Here is a 22,035-nt window from a genome sequence, read left to right on the forward strand (position 1 = left end):
GACCTGTTAGTTTGATGAATTGTAAGGGTCACCAGCTTTTATTTGGTATATAACTCCTAATGTTCTAATTTGGCAGTCTGGGCCTTCAGATACTTTCTTAAATTATCAGTCTTGAATTTTTTTTTTTTTTTGGCCAAGAGCATACACATACAAATAAATTAGCTAAAGTGTTTTTTTCTATCCAGTAATTTTGTTTTAATTGTGGTAATTGCTAAATTTGCTATCCAAAGAGACAAACATAGAGGTCCAGACTTTGTTCTTATATTTCACCGAGTATTTAGTTATGAACTTTGTATGTTCGCTGACTTGTTTAGTGAATACTTAATGGCAGTTTCCCCTTTTCCAAGAGTGAACCAAGGTGTTTTATCTCATCAGGATTTGTAAGGAGAATCAGTAACTGTTTAGTTATAACTGAAAAGTAATATTTGCCTTATAATTGAAGGTGAACCCATGTATTATTCTTACAAAGGGAGTAGATAGCCATGTGGCTTTAGTCCTTGGGGAGTCTAAGGAGGAACAGGGCAGATGAGGCCACGGGCGATTACTGTATTGGGGTCGTCCGGTGGTTCAGGACGTCCAGATAACTGAGATGCACATAGGGGACAGCTGGCACATAGTGGTCCTGAGGGGTGTTTCACAGGAAAACCAGCCGTCTGCCAACTTGTACAGGCTCGGGAAGGGCTGGGAAGCGGAGAGAGCGTGACAGGGCAGGGGAGCCAAGCCAGGTTGTGCATGGCCTGAGGGTCAGGCGGGGGCTTGAGGTCAGATGCTGAGGTCATCTGTGAAATGTTTAAGCTGAGGAAGGGAATGTGCGTCTAGTTACACCTCAGGGTGCATGGGAGTTGTATAGGAAGGAGGCGAGGGGGTGACTTGGTGGTGGAGCCAAATAAAGGTAGATTCAGGCCCAGGAGGTGGACGGGTGTCAAGGAGACAGAGGGACTATGGGGGACAGTGCTTTCCCTCTCTTCCCTTCCTGGGCCATCATGAGCCCTTTCACAGTTTCTGTTGTTTTGTACCGACGGTCCTGTGCCCACAGTACAGGGTTCTTCTCGGTTTAAAGAATGAGGTCACACATTATTCATTTCTCTAAAAGCATTCATTCTCAATTTCATGTAGTTTACTGGATTTCTTTTTGTCATAGAGTACAACCAATTTCTGCCTTTTCCAGACTGTAAAAATGTTCATTATATGGCATTATTTATAGTAAGAAAAAATTGCAGGTAACCAGAACTTCCAACAGTAGGAGGGTGGTCTAAATGTGAGTGTTTTCTTTGCCGATGGAAAGGTGACAACAAAATGTTAATCTGCTTGCCTTTGGGATTACAAACTATTTACATGTTTCTATTTCTCATTTTCCATTTTTTTGACAATGAAGACTTAATTGTTATCAGAGTGGCTCAGCATGTAGTTTGTTGATTTGTGTAGTCTTAATGTTGACTAAGAAATCCAGCCATGAGAGGCTCTGTGTATGGATCTTTCATAGAAAACAGCTCCGTCTTTCTCTTCTTTCAGATCAAGGACACCTTTTCATTCCCAGTTGAGTCGTAGGCCAAATGTCCTTCTGACTTAGCCTTAAGAAGTAACCTGTGCTTTTAAGTGTTAGGTTTGTCAGAATCACAGAGTTTAGTTTAATTATTAATTTGCTACGGGTATTTAATAGGAACAAAAAATCTGCCAACGTTATGATCAGCTCATGGAGGCATGGGAGAAAAAAGTGGACAGAATAGAAAATAACCCTCGGAGGAAAGCTAAGGAAAGCAAAACAAGAGAGTACTATGAAAAGCAATTTCCAGAGATTCGAAAACAGAGAGAACAGCAAGAACGGTTTCAGCGGTAAGTGGTTTGATGTTTTTCTTTGAATCATGTTTTTAATCTTTCACAATATTTATTGTCACCTGACTCTAACCATTAAGAAGGTTCATAAAGAATTTAGTTATATTTTTTTCTCTTTTAAAATAAATATAGTTGATTTACAGTGTTGTAACAGTCTCTGCTGTATAGCAGAGTGACTCAGTTTTACACATACATACCTTCTTTTTTAAATATTCTTTTCCATTATGATTTATCCCAGGATGTTGGATATAGTTCCCTATGCTATACAGTGGGACCTTGTTGCTTATCCATCCTATATATAATAGTTTGCATCTGCTAATCCCAAACTCCCAATCTATCCCTCCGCTGCCCCTTGGCAATCACAAATCTCTTCTCTACCTCTATGAGTCTAAGAACTTTTATTTTGAATATAAAACTTTGTTATCAGTTAGCAATGTTTATATCTTGGTGATTCTAATAACTTTTTATATTTAATCATGCTGTTGAATCTAAATTTAAGTAAATATGTTGAAATTAACTCTTCAGTTCTTGAAAATGCTCATTCCTTTTGAAATGACAGTAAGAGTAAGACAATGTTTCATGGTCCTTCACTACCTTTCAGCATAATCAAAAGTCTTATTAAATTGTTTGCTAATTAAGAAATTCTTTGTTATTGGTACATAGTTTCCGATTTGTTTTTACTTTAGAGGACAAGTGCTTTTGCAAAGGTAGAATCTTTAGTTGCCTTTTCTGCTGTCTCATGTGAGTGAGTCGTGAAAGCCCTGGTAACCACAGTTAAGTTGTTGTGAGGAGTGATGATTGGATTTTTGTTCTCCTCCCTTTAAAAATGTCTATGTATTTTTCTAAGTCTGCTATCCTATGCTGTGGAAGGCAGACAAAAGACTGCTATTTGAAATGAAAATGACACCAATAACTAGTTTTCCAGATGTTTCCTGCAAATAGTTCTGCCATTTGAATTTAGACTTGTAGCCTTTAAAAAGAAATCTTAGCATTTAAATTGTTACTAATTTTATAGATAAATGACTTAAACATATTGCTTAAAAGTAGTTACTCAATAGCATTTTAGGGTTTTTTTCCCCTGACTTCTAGTCCCACTCAGAAAGCAAATTGATGTAAAAGTAATCTAATTGATAACTTCTTTATAAAAGGCCTTTAAATATATATGTAATTTCTCCCTCATATTTAGAGTTGGGCAGAGGGGAGCTGGTCTTTCAGCCACCATTGCTAGGAGTGAACATGAGATTTCTGAAATTATTGATGGACTCTCTGAACAGGAGGTAAGACACTTAATTTAATTAATTCATGTTAATTGAGTATGCATTTTAGCTTCATACCCCATGAACTACGGGTTTATTTGTATATATATGAGAGAATGCTTACGGCGTTTGGGTTTTTCCAAAGTACATGGCCAACCATAGAAGGTTTTAAACAAGACTGCCCTGAGATCTTATTGCCGTTTTATGAAGATGGCTTCGGCACCAGGGAGGCTTGGAAAGAGGTGAGGACGCTTTTATGATTAAAAATCAGGGCCTGAATCAGGGCGACAGTGGTAGAAATGTGTTAAGAGGGGCCTTATTAGGGGGACAGATTAGTAGAAGGCAGAATGGATAGGACAGGAGTTGGGGGAAAAGACGAGCAGGTTAGAGGATGGGCTGCTGCTGCCGTTTTCCTGAAAGAGCAAAGGAGCAGGTGTTTGTGTGTTAGGTTGTGGACCTGAGGTTCGTTAGAGGTGGAGTGGGGGGTGATGTCTAGAGTGTGATCTCTAGTCAGCTGAGCCTGGGAGAGATCAATATGATGTTAATAAATCAGTTCTGAATAAGAATAAGTTTCAGTTTCTAGCACTGAGTCTTCATAGCTGGGTTCATATTCTCTGAAGTTTGGTCCAAAAGCCATATATTAACTTCTGCTAGTTTTGGTTTTAAAATATGGCTTTTTGAAAACCTCATCTCTCAGTTCTGAAGGTGTAGCCCTCTTAAGTAAATCAAAGACAATTATTATATTGCTGTACATTTCAGGCTTTGTGGCTGTGATCTCTGCAGTGATGACTAACTCTGCGTTTAATTTCTTTGCTTACTGTTTAATCTGATTCTATAAGGGGGGCATCTGTAAGCAACCAAAGCTATTATTAGGTGAATACTAGCTGAATGTGCAGCTAGTCAATGTCAAGGTGAATGTCAAGCTAGTGTGTCTGTCCCAAACCACATTTTGGTGTTTAGACAGACTGAGGTAGAATGTGCTAAGTCACTCCAGTCGTGTCCAACTCTTTGCGACCCCATGGACTGTAGCCCTCCAGGGTCCTCTGTCCATGGAATTCGCCAGCAAGAATATTGGAGTGGGTTACCATTTTCTGCTCCAGGGGATCTTCCTGACCCAGCTATCAAACCCGTGTCCCTTATGTCCCCTGCACTGACAGACGGGTTCTTTACCACTTGAGAGTCCCTGTAAAATGAGAAACTCTGTCAGGAGTTGACTAAGGCAATGTCCACTGCTAGGAGAAGAGTTTTAGAAGAAGACCTAGCCTTGTGTTGGGGTCAGTAGTTATAATTTTTGGTACAGGTTTTCTCACTGAAGTTTGTGCTTATAAACTTACTGACTTAAGCTTTGGGAAGATAAATTATACAACTGAAACCAAGTTTTAGTTGAAATTTGAAGGATGATAGTCTTAAATTTGCAGTGGAAAGATTATGTAAGAGTAGCAAGAAGTGTTTGATACTTCAGTAAGTTTAGTTAATTTAAAATCAATGACCTTAAGATTGTGGTTCCTGTCTGTGTATTTTCCTATTTTATTATTCTATAAAATGATGTTGAGACTTTTTAAAATGAGGCAATATTAATGTTAATAAGTGCTTCATAAGGTCATTACTTCAGTGATCTGACATCATTGTGTGTCCTTTAGGTCTAAGATCCATTAGCTGAAGTATCTGCTGCGTTTAAGGAGAGAACTCTTCTCACATTGTAGTGGAGGATTTAAAAAAGTACATGTACTTTCTGCCTCTCTGCCTCTGTTATTCGTACAATGAGTATTTATTAGATCCGTATATAATGATCATATGTTAGATGTTATGGTACCACTGCCGTTGTCATTAAAGTGCATATGTGGTGTTTCAGTGTCTGTTAAGATAGTCATTCTGTGGCCCTCTTTAAGTTTAATTCTATGTACACTGCATTTCTTCTTTGTTTTCCTTCAGAATAATGAGAAACAAATGCGACAGCTCTCTGTGATCCCACCTATGATGTTTGATGCTGAACAGAGACGGGTCAAGTTCATTAACATGAATGGGCTCATGGAGGACCCTATGAAGGTTTATAAAGATAGGCAGTTCATGAATGTTTGGACTGACCATGAGAAGGAGATCTTTAAAGACAAGTAATTTAAATTTTAAATTATTCTCTAATAGAAGTTTATATGAGTTAGTGAAAAGTATTGGCATTTACTTGTAAATTGAACTGTTTTCCCCAAAACATGGCCCCATTTTGGCATTTGAGTAATGTGGGAGGCAGAGAAGACAGATAGGATGCAACCTTCTTGTAAATTTATAGCTGGAAATGTAGGTACCAGCTTAGAACAGAGTTGTGGAGGCATTTTAAGAGTGGTACCCAAACCTGAGTGGTGTCAGAATCACTGGGGGTGCATTTGAAAGTTACAGATATCTGTGCAATACTTTATCCCAATCCAGTCAGTTCCTGGTGGACTGTTCCCAGGAATCTGTGCCCTTTAAGAGGACATTGGCCTTTAGGAGTCACTAGGAATTAGTCTACATTATGTTTGTATTCCCAAGGGCTTCCCCCACCTCTTTTTTAAGTTGTTAAAGTGTGTGTGTGTGCGTGTGTGTGTGTGTGTGTGTTGTTTTTCTTTTACTCAGGTTTATCCAGCACCCAAAAAACTTTGGACTGATTGCATCTTACTTGGAAAGGAAGGTAGGAAATGGTTTACACTGAGATTATTGATAGATTTGGGTTGGTTGCTGCTTTGAAGGTTTTGTGTGCTAAAGCACAGAAGTAGTTTGAGTTTTTGCAAAGGGCTTGACACAGAAAAGATTTTTATGTGAATAATATAGTGGTGTTTACAATCATATGATGATTCTAAGCACAACACAGACTAATTTTCATGGTTAATGAAAATGACCTGATACTGTGTTTCCCTAAAAACACACAGGTTACAGTGTTTTTCTGAACATCAATTAAACTTCTAATTAAAATTTCAGAGTCCTGATTTTCCCTGAATTTGTTCCACAATGTATTATTGGATGTTGGGTTTATAAACAAAATATTTAAAGAGATATTTTGAATATTTACTTATATAGAGGAAGAAAGAGGACTTAGTTACTGGTTAATAGGAAAGTGCTTGAATGCTTCTGATAGTTCCTGGTATCTTTTACATAATCTGTGTTAAGACTGCTGTAATTGTCCATCAAAACAGTAGATACAATATATATGTATATTTTACAGCCTAGATATGCCTTAAAGAGTTAGCCATTTGGGTTTCTCCAGTTTATATTTTGAGGACACTAGAAATTTTCCTTGAAGATGTTACTTGATTTTTTAAAAAATTCAATCTCATTGGATCCTCAATTTTTTTAATAGAGCGTTCCCGATTGTGTTTTATATTACTACTTAACCAAGAAAAATGAGAATTATAAAGCCCTAGTAAGAAGGAACTACGGAAAACGCAGAGGGAGAAACCAGGTATGTTTCATTATTGTATGGAAGCTATTTCAAGGTTGGTGGAATACAAAGATGAAAAATTTTATAATAGGGGCTTTCTCTGTAATTATACTTTAGGAATTGATCTTTCTATCAAATTAGAATGTTATGAACATGCTTTGCTTATTTTGAAGTTAATCTATATTTAATGTGTTGCATTTTCTATTTTGAATGCATTTTAAGTTTCTGGCATACCAAAATTAATGAGAAGTTTTATATTTTCATGCTATTGAAATGGTGCATGTCAGAGTTAACAGTTGTAATATAATTAAATACAAGCACTGTGATATCTTAATGAATACACCACCCTTTCCAGTCCTTTGGTCTGTGAAGGGGACAGGTAGAGTAAGGTGACTACAGAGTCAAGGGTTGTTTGCTAAAATACTTGGAACGTGATTGTTTCAGGTTAGCTTCAATTCTGGGGTTGAAGCACTTGATGTCAGAAGATTGTGTCTAATGTAGTACAGTGTGTGTTTTCACAGTGGCAGTTGAGAACTTTAGAAGCTCTTTTCCTTCGAATAGCTGGTCAGCTGCCTCCACAGCTCCCTCCTGCTCCTCTGTGTGCCACATGCCCTGAGACCACTCAGAGGACAGTGGCGCCTGTGGACACAGCGGCTCTACTGCCATCATGAGTGCTCTGAAGTTCTTTGTTCTCCACAGCCCCCGCCTGCCTTCCCTGGTCACGCTGATCTCCAGATACAAGTTCCCTCATGATGTGTGGTCAGAAGTGTCTTGTGTGTTCTGGGTCATTGTTTCCTCCAGAGCAATGCCACCTCTTGGGATGTGGTCTCAAAGACTTCAGAAGCAGTGTTTTTTGGTCAAGAAAAGTATAGAGCATTTGAGGAGCCAGCTGTGTAAAGGCTGCTGGAGGTTGGGGAAACTGCAACTGGGGTGAGGGGCCAGGACTGAGATCCTAGTAAGTGAGGGGCATTGGTGGGTAGTGTGTGCAGAGCACAGATGTCCCCTTGCTTGTAAGGTTCTGTTGTGGGCTGGTTTCAGGCAGCAGGGCATGTGGGGGTGTTTGCTTACCTGAAGACCCTGGTTGGTATTAGGGGCAGAAGAGTATTGGGGCAATACAGTTACATGTGTTGTTCAGACCTGAGGACAGTGGACCTCTTTCTTTGTCTTCAGCTGAGTTGACACCTCCCCATGACTTCTCGGGGCTGTAAACTGTTTCTGGGTTATGCAGCCCACTTGCTAGGCAGACGGCTAACTTTGTCATTAGTGTGCCATCTTGTTGGTTCAGATGACAGATGAATACTACCTTTGTGGGGTGCAGGGTAAGGTTACTAGCCATTTGAAACAGGTCTTGTGACCACTGTGGCGTACTCATGAGTCGGGGTAAATGAAACATTCCCAGTTGTAAAGCAGAACTAGTCACAGTTGGAGAGTATGCATTTGAAAATCTTCCCGATTTCTTAGTTTTCTCTAAGGTGATAATGTATACGCAAAAGAAAATGAAACTTGCAATTAGAAGGGTGTGAAGCTGTGAAGGTCAGATAAGGCCAGCAGGGAGTTGTAATAGTGAAACAGTCTAGCCAAAGGGCCAGAGTGAAAGAGTGGATTCCATTCTTGATGAATTGTGGAAATTTCATAGAATCAAGATCATGAGGACAGAAAGCAGGATTGGCAACAGTGGAAAGGTGGGATGCGGCGGGGGCGGCATGTGAGTAGATCACAGAGTCCTGGAGGTGACGCATGCCCACTGAAGATGGTGGTGGTGATGCCCTGTGGGAGGTTTTGATGGGCATGACCTGAAAGTATTTCACACGCAGGATATCATGTTGATAGAAAAGGCAGTGACTAGCATCTTGAATCTGAAGAATAATGACAAGGCCTAATGAGCCATGTGATAAAGTCATCTCTGTGTTCCTGGGAGACTTTGAGTCAGTCCTTAACACTAAATGATGAAGAAAGGTGTCATAGGTAGACTTTGTGAAATTTGTAAAAAGATTTTAAACACCATGGTTGAACAGTGTTCTAGAAGGGGCGGTCGGGAAGAAGACGGTTTCTGATTCTTCTTTCCACCTGGTTTAGAAGAAGGCATAGTGTAGGACATTTTCTGGAGAAGACTGAAGAGAAATTATCTTAAGGAAAAAGCTAATGGTAGTTTTGGGGAGTCAGTAAAAGACTGAGATTCCATCAAAAATTAAGGAAAATTTTGCTTTGCTCTGGGCAAAGGCATGAAAATGTTGGGTGTGCTGAGGGTAGCCTGAGCACACACCCTGTGGGAAGGGGCAGAGACTGGAAAGAGGTACTATGCCTGGGATGGTCCTGTTCAGTTAGGCCGTTGGATTTCTTCAATAAACAAATGTAATAGAACTCAACACAAACTTAATTTTACTTTCTCTCAGAGTCACAATTCTAGTAGTCGAGGCATCAGAGATAAAAGGGTCTATATCTTATCTCTCCTAGTCTTTGTTATATGCGTATTTACAGTCACTTAGTTGTAATTATAGCTTAGATAAATTTGAATGTTTACTTTTCACTTTGTTGTATCCATAGTATTTTTCTAAATTGCTTCATTCTTGATAATGACCATGACTGTCTCCTATTCTGGCAAAGAATGTTTCCCCCAAAGACAAACAACATAAAGAGGTTTCTTGTAGTATTATCCATAATGATGAAAAAATTGGCAACATATTAAATATCTAGTACTAGGGGCAATGGTTTGATAAATTATAGTTTATCAAATTTCACAGCAGAATTGAAATGTTTAAGTGACGGATTAGATGTTGGAATTAGAGTATCGACATCAGATTTCTAAGTGGAATCCTAACATTGTCACCTCTCTGGATCCAAACACAAGGAGCATTTGTGTGTGTGTACCCTTGTAAGCAATACATACAGACTACATTAAAGAGCTTACAGCTGATTTTTAATACATGACCCCTAGTTAAATTGTGGAGGATTAATTAATAAGTTTAATTTGTTGCATAGATATTTATTATCATTACAATTTGAGGAGCTGTTTCTTTTAACTTTCCAACTTTACAAATGATGGTTCATTCTAGCAGCAAATTGCCCGACCCTCACAAGAAGAAAAAGTAGAAGAAAAGGAAGAGGATAAAGCAGAAAAAACAGAAAAAAAAGAGGAGGAAAAGAAAGATGAAGAAGAAAAAGATGAAAAGGAGGACTCTAAGTGAGTTAGTTAAATATTATTGTTATTTGAAAATAATGAGATTGAATCTATTGAAGGTATAAAAGTTTAGATTTTAGAAAAATCAATGGGATATGTCCTTTGTCACCTAGTAGTTATTTGATATAATTAAGGGGTGGAATATTCTAGTAAGTATAACTTTTGGATTGATGGACTTACTTGCCAGATATGACCTAGTATGTTTCAGAAGGGATGGACTAAATAATACATAGTAGTTGTTGCTTGTGTAGTTGTTCATTTCTTTTTAATATTTATTTTGTTATTTCTCTAATCTTCTTGGAAATACTGAAGGTTTGTCTGATTTTGAGGCAGTTAAAGCATCCTAAATCATTTGTCATGGTTTTTAAAGTGTTGGATACTCATGCCATTCTAGTTTTGTACTTTAGGAAGATGAAACCTATAGTTTGTTTTTTTTTTACTTATTCAGATAAAACATTTGTCCTCACCACATGGTCAGTGGTTATAAGTTACTCACAAGTGTTCATAAGTTACTGCCACATCTCGTTTTGACTTCGTTCTTAAAATCCCTGGTTTGTTTAATGAGTGCTCATACACTGCTCTGAGAGCTCAGTCTTCTGGAGGGTGCAGAGACCTACATGACGTGTGCTCTTCTCGGGCAGTTTATAGGCCAGGAGGGGAATTAGGCAAGATCCAAGTGGGAGGAGAAGAAAATGGCCTGGAAGGCATGTGCAGAAGCTGGGAGACTGAGAAGAGCTTGAGATTTTCTTCCACCTGCATAGTCCAGAGGACTTCATGCAGGAGCTAGTGGTCAATGTGGGTACAATAGAGGGTGTAGTGTGGATGGATAGGCCTCCTTGGGAAGTGGCAGACAGTGGTTTCATTAGACTGGGACATCAGACGCCTCAGGAGAAAAGTAGAAGGAGGTTGGGGTTCGATATGTAAAGCCTTAAAGAAATCTCAAATGTGGACTTCACTCAGGGAGCGGTGTGGCTCTGTTTGGGAATAGGTAGGCTTAGCATGGCTGAAGTGGTTTCCTGCCACAGCTCTTCCACTAGAATGTGGCTCTGAGCAGGTTAGGATGAACGGAGAGGTGGGAGGCAAGCAAGCAGGCGTGAAAGGCTGCGGCTGGGCTGCTGGGGCTCTGGACATGGGCAGCGGTGATAGAAACACAGGTGGTGGGAGAAATGTTAGTGAGTTGCAAGGTTCACTGACAGGGAGTGACGAGTACGGGAGAGAGCTGCAGGCGCAGTCAGGTCTGTCAACTGGGTGATGGGGAGTGTGCTGGTTCTGTCAACAACAGGTAGTTGGGGCCGAGGGAGCAGGAAGCAGGGAGGGAGGGTGGGCATGTCTTTGGATGGATTGAGTTTGTGTTGATGAGAAGCCCAAGTGGTTGGTTATTCCAGGTAACTTGAGAGTTTGGGGATTGGGGGGAGTTCCGTTTCTGTTTGAAGAATTTTCAAAGCTTTAATCTTTTTGGTGTATGTATACTTTTAAATCACACAAAATGTTCTTTGGCCACTGTTTCTAGAGAAAATACCAAGGAAAAGGATAAGACAGAGGGGACAGCAGAAGAAACTGAGGAGAGAGAGCAGGCCACACCCAGGGGCCGGAAGACTGCCAATAGCCAGGGCCGTCGGAAGGGCCGGATCACCAGGTCCATGACCAGTGAGGCTGCGGCAGCCAGTGCTGCTGCGGCGGCGGCCACTGAGGAGCCCCCGCCACCTCTGCCACCACCGCCAGAGCCCAGTGAGTGGACAGGGCTGGAGCGAATGGGCCACAATTTTGTTTGGGGTTCTGTTTCAGTGCTGGGGTACAGCAGGAGGGACGTCTGATACGGGCAGCCTAGAAATCCTGATCTGAAACTCTGGCGTTAACATTTGTTAGGCTGTAATATCAAAGCCTTTTGAAAAAGAGCACCAGCCCTGATCTCACTACCCTAAGACTGTGGGTTTCCTTTGAACTTAGTTGTGCTCCTAGTGTGTGTGCCACCTTGTTTTCTGAGGTTTCAACTGGGCACTTGTTATGAATGTTTTCTAATTTCTGAGTGATCTTTATTTTCACTTTTGACAGCTGTGAGATGTTGGCTATCTCTTCCCCCTTTAAAGCTAACATAGATGGCACTGTAATGAAAAAAACTTTATTCACATGGCATTTTCTTTCTGTTAAATTAACTTTCATAGGAATAAATTCTTAGACAATGAAATACTGGGTCTAAGCATAGGCATTTTTCTCTCATTAGGGACTATCTTCATTAGTTTATAAAAGGATCATATTAATGACGAGTCCTGTCACTGGTGGCTCAGTGGTACCAAGTTTATCATTACATGAAGTATTGATATGAAGAAAGTACAAGTTCTGGGAATGACAAGGATAAAATGAACGAAATAATTTAGACAGGCGGATGGAGGCAGATCATGGTGGGCTTTGTTTTGACTATATCCTACTTTGCTTACAAAACAGATTTTTAAATAGATGAGTATTGTAATTAGATTGGTGCTTTAGAAAGATAACTGGTGAGCGTTTAGAGGTGTGTGTGGAGTTAACAGATTACAGCTTGGTGCTGTATAATCTATGGATGATTTTTCTCTGACTTACTGAGTTCTACCTTTGTTTCAGTTTCTACGGAACCTGTAGAAACCTCTCGATGGACAGAAGAAGAAATGGAAGTTGCTAAAAAAGGTAAATGATAGTAGTTCAGGTTCTTTGGGTTTGTTTTTGTTTGTTTTTAGGGTTATTAGTAATGAGTGACACAGAATTAATTTATTTTTAATTAAAAAAAAGTTCTTCCACAATGGAAGCAGAATTTAGAAGTACACTTAGAAGGTCTTTTTGACGGTATCCTGCTCTGTAAGGTACCTCAGTGTGTCTTGTTTGAGGGACCCACTTTTGAGGGATTTAACATTCTCTCTCATTTTATTTTGAATGTCTTGTTAAAGAGCAGGTGAGCTACTTTCAGTTTTACAGAAGAGTTGTGATTAAATGCAATTAATGTTGTTTTAGAAGGTATTTGATATAAAAAGTCTCTTATTTAAAAGTTGCATTTAATAGAATGATAACTGTTTCCTCATTTTGCAGTTAGTAAGGCTAAGTTTGATTACCAACTGCTAAGAAATTGTGCTGTGATTCAGAGATGAGAGCATGGACTTTGCAGCCAGACAGATGAAGGATTGAGTTCTGCTTCTGACACTTGTGTAGCACATGGCCTTCATTTTACTCTGGAACACTATGGGTCTTGTGTTCTCTTCTTGCTTATAAATGACCTGTATAAAGTACAGGTCATACAGTTTGAAATTAGCTAAAATTTCTAAAAGGATAAATAATTGGTTTATAAATAAATTACTTTTTAAGTAAAATTATTTTGAGAAAATTTAGCCAATTCTTTTGAGGGTTAAGGATTTACCTTGCAGTTCCAAAGAGAAATTATTGCAAATAGCTTGACCTTTTAGTGACACATTTCAGATTTATTTTCTATTTAGCTGGTAATGAGTAACACATTTAAGAATCATGTAAACTTTGCCTAAAATACAGCAGTTTAGAGTGTTCTGTCCTCAGAGTATTTTTATTTGAGGTGTGTTTGCTGTGACGGTTGTATATGCATTGCTGTCATCTGACTGTCACAGCGCAGTAAATGGATGCCCATGTGGTCACAGCGTGGTCTGGTCAGAGGCACATCCCCACACCCAACTGCTCATGCCCCTTCCTCTCAGCTTTTGTCATACGCTGCCAGAATCTGGAGGTGGTCTTCAGTTTTCACTGTGAAGGAATCTACTGGTGTTAACCTTGAAAAGTTGATGTTTTCCCCACCAATTGTTGAATTTGCACTAGAAATTCCTGTTTGGATACACCTATGTCTAATGTACATCTCTGTGTTTATGCGTTTATATGCCCATATTTCGTGCACATATGTTTCTGTGTGCCATATATGTGTGTCATTTGTTGGAAGGAAGTCCGATTGCATAGGTTCCTGTGATGCATTGTATTATAGAAGGTTTAAGAAAACCTGGTTGATATTTTCGAGGGGATCCTTGATTGCAAATGGACTGGGGACATGTTGATTATACCTAGAGCCTCAAGTATGTGTCTTTACTTGGTGTTAATTACTCACATTTGATTGCCTTATTAACTTTGTGCTGATACAGTGTTCCCCAGGATCTAGAAGTACCTAACCACGCAGTTGACAGTGTCTGGGCTCTCCCTGTGTGTCTGCATTGTCCTGGTCCTCTGGGAGATAACACAGCAAGGACAGGGTCACGTTCTTCCAATATTGAGCATGTTTGAACTTTGGATAGAAAAATAGAGCTGTTAATGAGTTTGTGTCAATCACATTTCAGTAAGCATTGAAATGTATCAATAAATAACTGAAAACACAGTGTTAATGATGGTGAGTGCAAGGATTAGGGGTACTGTATTATTTTTATTGCTTGCTGTATCAGGTGACTATTAAGTTAATGTTTGGTTTGTTTTTAAAATTCAGGTCTAGTGGAACATGGTCGTAACTGGGCAGCCATTGCCAAGATGGTGGGAACTAAAAGTGAAGCCCAATGTAAAAACTTCTATTTTAACTATAAACGGAGGCACAATCTTGACAACCTTTTGCAGCAGCATAAACAGAAAGTGAGTATATCAGAGGTGGTGAATCTTTTACTTACTGGTTTTTTTTGGGTATTTTTTGCGCTTCAAAGATTGGTTTTGAAGAAAACTTTTTTGTAGCCTTACCTATAAAAGGCTATGCTAGTTTCTTGGCACAAGTTGACTCTGTTTATTACCCAAAGAGTAAAATTTCTGTTAGTAGTAATGGCAGTGCAGTACTTTTGAATTACTGTAAACTGGATTTGAAAAACATACTCATTTTGGAGTTTGAATTGAAAACTTTAGAGTTCTGTTGACCATATTGAATGAGTTGATCTGGCTTATGAAAAAAAACTTTTTCTCAGAGACTCCATGGGGTAAAGACTAAAAACCAGCAAGTTTTGAAGTGTTACGGAAAAGATTATTTAAACATTATTAGAGATTATTGAAAATGCGTTAACAAGGAAATTCCAGTGTTCACAGAGTCTACAGAGCCCTTTGAGGGCTCCATGAATATTTTGTTTTCCTAAGAATATTAAGATGTTCCCTTTCCCACTATGTGGACATTTGCATCCATGGGGTCCGAGAAGCTGTGAGTGAGAGTGCTGGTACCTTAGTGTGGCCTCTGGTGGCACCGCCAAGCTCAGTGCACTCTTCATCTCCAGGCAGTTGCAGCTTTGTTTTTGTAAAACAGCAGTTTCACTTAGTGCCCTTGGTGAAGCAAATAAAACTTGGCTTTGGTAAACCTTGAGTCTTGCACACATGTCTATATGGTGATGGGCGGGGCAGAGAGCCCTCTGCACTGTCTTGGGCCAGGGTAGCACTCAACGAAACGCACACTTGGGTTGTTTGAGCTCCAAGCTAAACAAACCTCACCTTTGTCATCCAGTGTCATTTTTAATTAAGAATGACAGAAAAACTACTCTTTTCAGACCTGAAAAGTTTGCAGACATTTTCTTGAAAATGAATGAGCCTGTCTTGAAAGAAAACATCCATTAATACTGGTTGCCATTTTTAAATTTCCAGCTTTTAGGCAAAAATTAAAATCTTGGTAAATGTGTCTCTCTCACCATGAGCTTAACATTTTCACACTACTCAAAGACTTTTCTGATGAGACTCTAGCTGCTAGCATTATGAGCAATTTTTATTTTTCTTAACATAATTTTCTGTCTTCCACATTCCATGACATTATTTTTATTAGAAAATAAATGTATATGTTATTTTTATTAGAAAAATAACATTTTTTGGAGGGGGAGAAGAACAGGAGTCTTTCAGGCTTTGGCTGTTTGTCCATGTAGAGTGATAAGTAGTTCCAAAAATGGTTTGGATGTGACTTTTGATCATTTTGATAAAAGCGATCCATCTGCACACAAGGCCTGTTAGTGGTCCCTGCGGGGACTCCCTGCCCCCGAGCCAGGGTGCCTGTCGGACAGGCAGCTGCTGGTCTAGTGTATGCCTTCTGCCTCGCCTCAGCTGTGAGAAGGCTTGCTTCTTTCCTTTCAGTTATATAAGTCCCAAGTAACAGTATTTTTACTCTTCTAGGCCTCACGGAAGCCCCGTGAAGAGCGAGACGTGTCTCAGTGTGAAAGCGTGGCCTCCACCGTCTCAGCACAGGAGGACGAGGACATTGAAGCCTCTAACGAAGAGGAGAACCCCGAGGACAGTGAAGGTACCACCACTCTTCCGTCTGGTTGTGGCGTCTGCTGGCCCACATGCGTGACGGGTGCCTTAGTTGTTTGGCTGTCTAGGGATTGCTTCATTCAGGAAACGAGAACACAGTGTATTTATCATTCAATCACACATGTATTTATGTAGCTCCTGAGATGGTCCAGGTGCTGCAATTGAAAGGTCTTGAAGGGTGGCAGTCCTACCTGAGACACTGAGTGCCGACGTCCATAAGCTGTCAGTGTGTCTCTGTCGTTGCCACACTTGTTGGTTCCGTCAGTACCTTCAGTTTCATTTTCCTCTTTCTTTATTTTATTGAGCTTGATTTATTTCAGCATTTATAAAGCTGAACATGTCATATTGATGTTTTCATGAAAAAAAATGTATTAATGGCCCAGAGGCATTGGCCAAAAAAATGTCAAGAAACTTAAATAAAATCCTTTATGCTATTTGAAAAATTAGTGACAACTTCCTCAAAAAGTAAATGTTTTCTTGATTTTTTTCGAAATAAAAAAGGTACCTAATTTACTTTAGTTTACATTACTATTAAAGTTTCTGTGAATTTCTTTTAACTGTCCTCTTCTCAAGTGGGGATGTTCACAATGATTCCAATAGCTTTTCTTATGTTATATCTTAAACGTATTCATGTTTTATGTATGCAAATATTTTCTCTATCTCATTTGCTTTTTATCTTTAAATTACCAGAATTAAAGCTTCACAGGTAATTAGATCTGTTTACATTTTCCTTTGTAGGTGCTTATGTTTTCAGCTTAAAAGGTTCTACACCTTCCAGGAGTTTTAGAAATACTAGATTTTGGTTTTTCTACAAATTGTTGTCATTGGGTTTTAAACTTAAAATTTATCTTGAAATGGGTTTTGACTTTGAGCAATAAGTGAACTTTATTATGTGAGGTTTTGTGAAAACCGAGGTGGTATTGCCAAAATGGAGAGACCACTGGAGCAGGCTTGCCTGGGGCGGGCTGAGGAGCTGCAAGCAGCCTGAAGGGGTGGTTGGCATTTGGAAAGAGGTCCTCAGGGTTTGCTGACTTCAATAGGGTTGTAACTGGTAGCCAGTATTGCCTGGGTTATAAATGTACATGAAGCTTGTATTTCATAAGACTGAGTGGCTTAAACAATAGAAACTTATCTGTTGTATTAGTGCTTAGTCACTCAGTCGTGTCCGACTCTGTGACCCCAGGAACTTTAGCCCAGAAGGCTTCTCTGTCCATGGGATTCTCCAGGCAAGAATACTGGAGTGAGTTGCCATTTCTGTGTCCAGGAGATCTTCCCCACCCAGGGATTGAACCTGGTCTCTTCTGCATTATAGGCAGATTCTTTACCATTTGAGCCACCAGGGAAGCCCTTTAAATTAGGGCCCAATTTTTATGACCTCATCTAACCTTTATTATCTCCTTTTAAGGGCATTATTTCCAAATACAGTCACATTGAGGGTTAGGGCTTTAACATAAATTTGGGGGTGGGGTGGGACACAGTTCGGTGCATAATAAGGGCCAAGTCTATTTGTCATATGTATGTTTATTTCAGAACGTGGAATCCTGTTGCATGGGCTGACATACTCTTACAAACTAAACACCACGAAATGACTTTTTCCTTCTCTTTTCTTCCTGTTTCTTTGTCTTCGTGTGAAGCTTTTCCAAACTGTCAAATGAGGTGGTCAGGTTAATTACAACCTGGTATTACAGCGATGCTTCCGTGGGCTCTAGTGTGGACTGGCCTGGTCACATCATGCCATTTGTAGTTGTGTGTGTGTTGTGACATCTGGTGGTGCTGGTTTAGTCGCTAAGTTGTGTGTAACTCTCGCGACCCAGTGGACTGTAGCCCTCCAGGCTCATCTGTCCATGGGATTCTCCAGGTGAGAATACTGGAGTGGGTTGCCATTTCCTTCTCCAGGTCTTCTTCCCAACCCAGGAATTGAACCCATGTATCCTGCATTGCAGGCAGATTCTTTACCAACTGAGCTGTGAGGGAGATCCTTGGAATGGTGACATCTGGAATGGTTTCCTGTTAGTAGGAAATGAACTTGCCGCCAGAATGGTGGGTCTCCAGCTCCTTTGACTTAATTTCACTTGTCAGAGAAGAGCAGCAAGCACAGTGCATTTTCCATGAGCCCTGATCGGTCTTAACTGCTCAGCTCAGGGAGATCCTGAAGCCACATGGGTTTGTGCCCTCAGGCTCTTGCGCGTGGGTGAGTGGAGATAGCTGCTAGAGACCAAGTCTCCGTGTCAGCTTCCTAAATGGACGTCTGACCATATGAGTATCTTTCGGTAGATGAGTTACAGAAGACCAAACCTTTGTCATAATTTAGATTTTCTCTTGGTCTGAATCATTCTTTGAGGTGTTCTGAGGGGGAAGAAAAAGACACTCACACTTGGCTGGTGCTTGGTAAAGCGCTGCGACTTGAAAGAAGATAACTGAAGGAGTGCTTATGTCAGATGATGTCATCTGCATAATCACTGACATGTCCTCCAGGCTTTGGAGGAGAAATGACTTGTTAGTTTGCCCTCGAACTTGGCTTCCATCACTGTGTGAATAAAAATGATGCTGCTGCTGCCACTGCTAAGTCACTTCGGTCATGTCTGACTCTGTGCGACCCCATAGATGGCAGCCCACCAGGCTCCACCGTCCCTGGGCTTCTCCAGTCAAGAATACCGAAGTGTGTTGCCATTTCCGTCTCCAATGCGTGAAAGTGAAATTGAATGTGAAGTCGCTCAGTCGTGTCCGACTCTTCGCGACCCCATAGACTGCAGCCCACCAGGCTCCTCCGTCCATGGGATTCTCCAGGCAAGAGTACTGGAGTGGGGTGCCATTGTCCTCTCTGAAAATAAGGATGATATAGTTTTGTCTGCCTTTCAACACTGGTAGCATCTTTCACCAACCATAATTGCTGCTGTCCATTAGACCTTACAACACGTGAGGTGCTCTTCTGAGCTTTTATCTTTTGATTTTGTTTTTGTTGTTGAGACTTGAGCTGTTATCTGAGTCCAGGCTCACACATCTACCTGCCTGTATAACGTTTGTATTTGGGCACCTAAGGGTTAACAGCATCTGAAACTGACCTGTGTCTCTCACCTCCACACCTCCCTTTCCCTCCACTCTCCCCCTGGGTGTGTTTGGTGCGTCTCCTTAGATCTCCTCCTCTCCTGCATCGCTGCCACCCCACTTCCTTGCAGTGGCCTCTGGATTGGTCTGCTTGCTGCTGTTTATTTTTTTTCCTCCAGAGAGCAGCCCAAGTGAACCTTGTAAAATACAAATCAGGTCAGGTCTCTGCTCCACATCCTGTGATGCTTCTCCCATCTCATTCAGAATCAAAGCTGGAGGCCTACAGGGAGGCATGCAGCCTCCCTGTAGGCACTGGCCCTTCTGCTGCTCACTCTGTTCTTTTTTACTGTGGTTAAATGAGAAAATTGACATATAATGTTACACTAGTTTCGGGTGAACAACATAATCATTCAGTACTTGTATATTATGGAATAGTCTAGTTCATCATCTAGTAAGCCTGGTTAACTTTCGTCATTGCCTAGTTACTTTTCTTGTGATGAGAATTTTTAATGTCTACTCTTGGCAACTTTCAGATTTACAACACAGTGTAATTAACTGTAGTTATTATGCCGTATGTCACATCCGCAGGATTTAGTTATTTTATAACTAGGTGTTTGAGTCTTTTGACACATTCATTCCTTTTGCCTACTCCTCACCTCCTGCCTCTGACAACCACCAGTCTATTCTCTCTATTGGTGCTGTTTTCTTCATAAAGATTCCACATGTGAGTGAGATCATCCAGTGTCCTTCTCTGACTTATTTCACTTAGCACAGCGCCCTCAAGTTCCATCTGTGTTGTCAAAAATGACAAGACATATATTTATATATGTTTACATATATGTGTGTGTGTGTATACACGCACCACATTTTATGAATCCTTTCATCCGTTGACAGACACTTAGGTTGCTTCTGTATCTTAGCTGTTGTAAATAGTGCTCCAGTGAATGTTGGGGTACATATATTTTTTCAAGTTAGTGTTTTTTTTCCCCCTTCAGATAATACCTAGGCATAGAATTGCTGGATCATATGGTAGTCCTGTTTTTAATTTTTTGAGGAAGCTCCGTACTCTTTTCCATAGTGGCTGCACCAGTTTCCCTTCTACCAACAGTGCATTAAGGGCCCCCTTTCCTCCACGTCCTCCCCAACTGTTGTCACTGGTTGTCTTTCTGATGATGGCACTGACTGGTGTGAGGCGCTGCTCCCTCTGTTTTGCCCACTGTCCTTATTGCTGCTCTGAAGCTGACAACCCCACGTGAGGGGCTTTTCCACGTACTCATGTATTCCTGGCATACGTTTCCCAACTTCCTTTGGGCCTCTGGCGATGTCATGTGAGCGCTCCCATGCCTCTGTACCCACTGGCTCTCAGCTGAGTTCCATATTCACTGCGTTTATTACTATCTGATGTGTCAAGTGTTTATTGCTCATTGCCTGTTTCACCCTAGGATTTCGTGTCCCGTGGCTGAGTTACCAGGACCTCAAACAGCTTCTTACATGGCAGGTGTTAGGCACATATTTGAATGAATGAAAGCATGAATTTGTCAAGTTATTAAATATTATGTGTGAAAAGTATTTGTTCTCATTTGATCATATAAGTTTTTATTTTTACTTTTTTAATATAAAAATGATATATTTATGGCATCAGAGTTCCCTATTTTGCTTAAAATATTTCTCCATATCTCTTGAGGTTATTTGTATTTTGTACTAGATTATCTTCTTAAGAGTTTCAAGAGAATTTATCCCATTTGGAATTCTTTTTCTGCATTATCTAAGGCAGCGTTCGTGTTTTTCTTCCACACAAAGGACCAGTTCTGAGAAACTGCACTCATTAGCTGTTATCCTGCCTCAGAGATTTAAAGCACTGGCTCTGGCATGTATCAGTTCCTCACATCCATCAGGACCTGTTCCTGACCTTCTCTTCTGTCGTGTCTGTCTCTGGGGCAGCCCCAAATGTGTCGTAATACATTTGTTTCATAGTGAGTTTAAATGTCTGAGGAGTAAGTCTCTCCCATGCTGATAACATTTTCTGATTTTCTTGAATTTTCTCAGGGACTTATTTTTTCACATAAATTATAAATTGATCTTACACACCTTTGAGATTCTCATTGGAATTGTATGTATTAATTTTAGGGAGATGTAAATTTTTGTGTTGTCTTGTAATCTATTTTAAGAAAATAATCAAAAACATAATGTTGAAGTGAGTATCTCTGTGTCCTGTTCGTAGCAGTGTCGCATTGAAAGTAGCCCAAGGGTCCAGTAATAGAGGAAAGGTGACATAAACTTAAAGACATGTTCACAGCCGCTCATTCATTTCACACCACATCAGGTATGTGAGCCTGCTCTCTGCCAGGACCTCGGCCTTGTGCTGGTCACTAGGACTAAAGGAAAAGTGAAATGTGTAATCCTTGCCCGTATGGTGTTCACAGGCTCATGGGAACAACAGCCAGGAGTCACGTAATTGTGAACAAAAGTAAAATTGTAGCTGCTGTCAGTACATGTGCTGTGGGAGCCATCAGTAGCAAAGTTCAACTTTGTTGTGGAAATCATAGAAGGCTTTTTTTAAAGCATGTGGTAGTTGATCTAATATCCAAAGGGAAGAGTAGACGAAAGCCATTCAGAATGTGTGTAGTCAGTGGTAAGGGATGCATGGACCTTCACAGAACTGAAAGAAGGCCACAGAGAAGGTGGAGCTGGAGAGGAAGCTGGCAGCTTTCAAGCTGGCCACACCCAGCAGCTTGGGACTGGATCCTGGGAGCAGCAAGGCTCCTGGAGATGTTTTAAGTGGGAGAGAGTGGGAGTGAGTTTTGGTAAGATTTGGCTTTTAAATTCACTCTGACTTTGTGGTAGAGAGGAGTCTGGGGTGGTGGTGTCGTTTCTGGAGTCAAGTGGCAGTTGTGAAATTGAACAGAAATGGCTGGACTTGAGGGATATTTTTAGAGAGAAATGTATGACTCATCAAGGTGTAGAATCTGGAAATAAATGAGAGGAGCGTGTGGAAGATGACTCCTGGGTTCCTAGTTTGTTTGCTGGATACTAAACTCTAAAAAAGAGTTTGATTTGAGACTTGGGAGAGTTGAATACCAGTC

General features: G+C 40.4%; 1 protein-coding gene across 12 annotated transcripts in view; it reads left to right on the forward strand.

Moving 5' to 3' along the window:
- NCOR1 (nuclear receptor corepressor 1) overlaps positions 1–22,035 on the forward strand; it is a 113,618-nt gene that overhangs the window by 46,754 nt on the left and 44,829 nt on the right. For 10 of the 12 annotated variants that reach the window (XM_052658700.1, XM_052658709.1, XM_052658704.1 and 7 more), the window contains 10 exons: positions 1,661–1,833; positions 3,020–3,110; positions 5,022–5,200; positions 5,697–5,751; positions 6,418–6,519; positions 9,552–9,679; positions 11,187–11,404; positions 12,275–12,337; positions 14,133–14,272; positions 15,770–15,896. In XM_052658700.1, coding sequence (XP_052514660.1) covers positions 1,661–1,833; positions 3,020–3,110; positions 5,022–5,200; positions 5,697–5,751; positions 6,418–6,519; positions 9,552–9,679; positions 11,187–11,404; positions 12,275–12,337; positions 14,133–14,272; positions 15,770–15,896 — 1,276 coding nt within the window. The remainder of the gene's footprint in view (positions 1–1,660; positions 1,834–3,019; positions 3,111–5,021; positions 5,201–5,696; positions 5,752–6,417; positions 6,520–9,551; positions 9,680–11,186; positions 11,405–12,274; positions 12,338–14,132; positions 14,273–15,769; positions 15,897–22,035) is intronic. The other 2 variants (XM_052658701.1, XM_052658706.1) reach the window with 1 other exon arrangement.

The sequence above is a fragment of the Budorcas taxicolor genome, chromosome 19 (assembly GCF_023091745.1).
Source record: "Budorcas taxicolor isolate Tak-1 chromosome 19, Takin1.1, whole genome shotgun sequence".
In the NCBI taxonomy this organism is placed as follows: Eukaryota; Metazoa; Chordata; class Mammalia; order Artiodactyla; family Bovidae; genus Budorcas; species Budorcas taxicolor.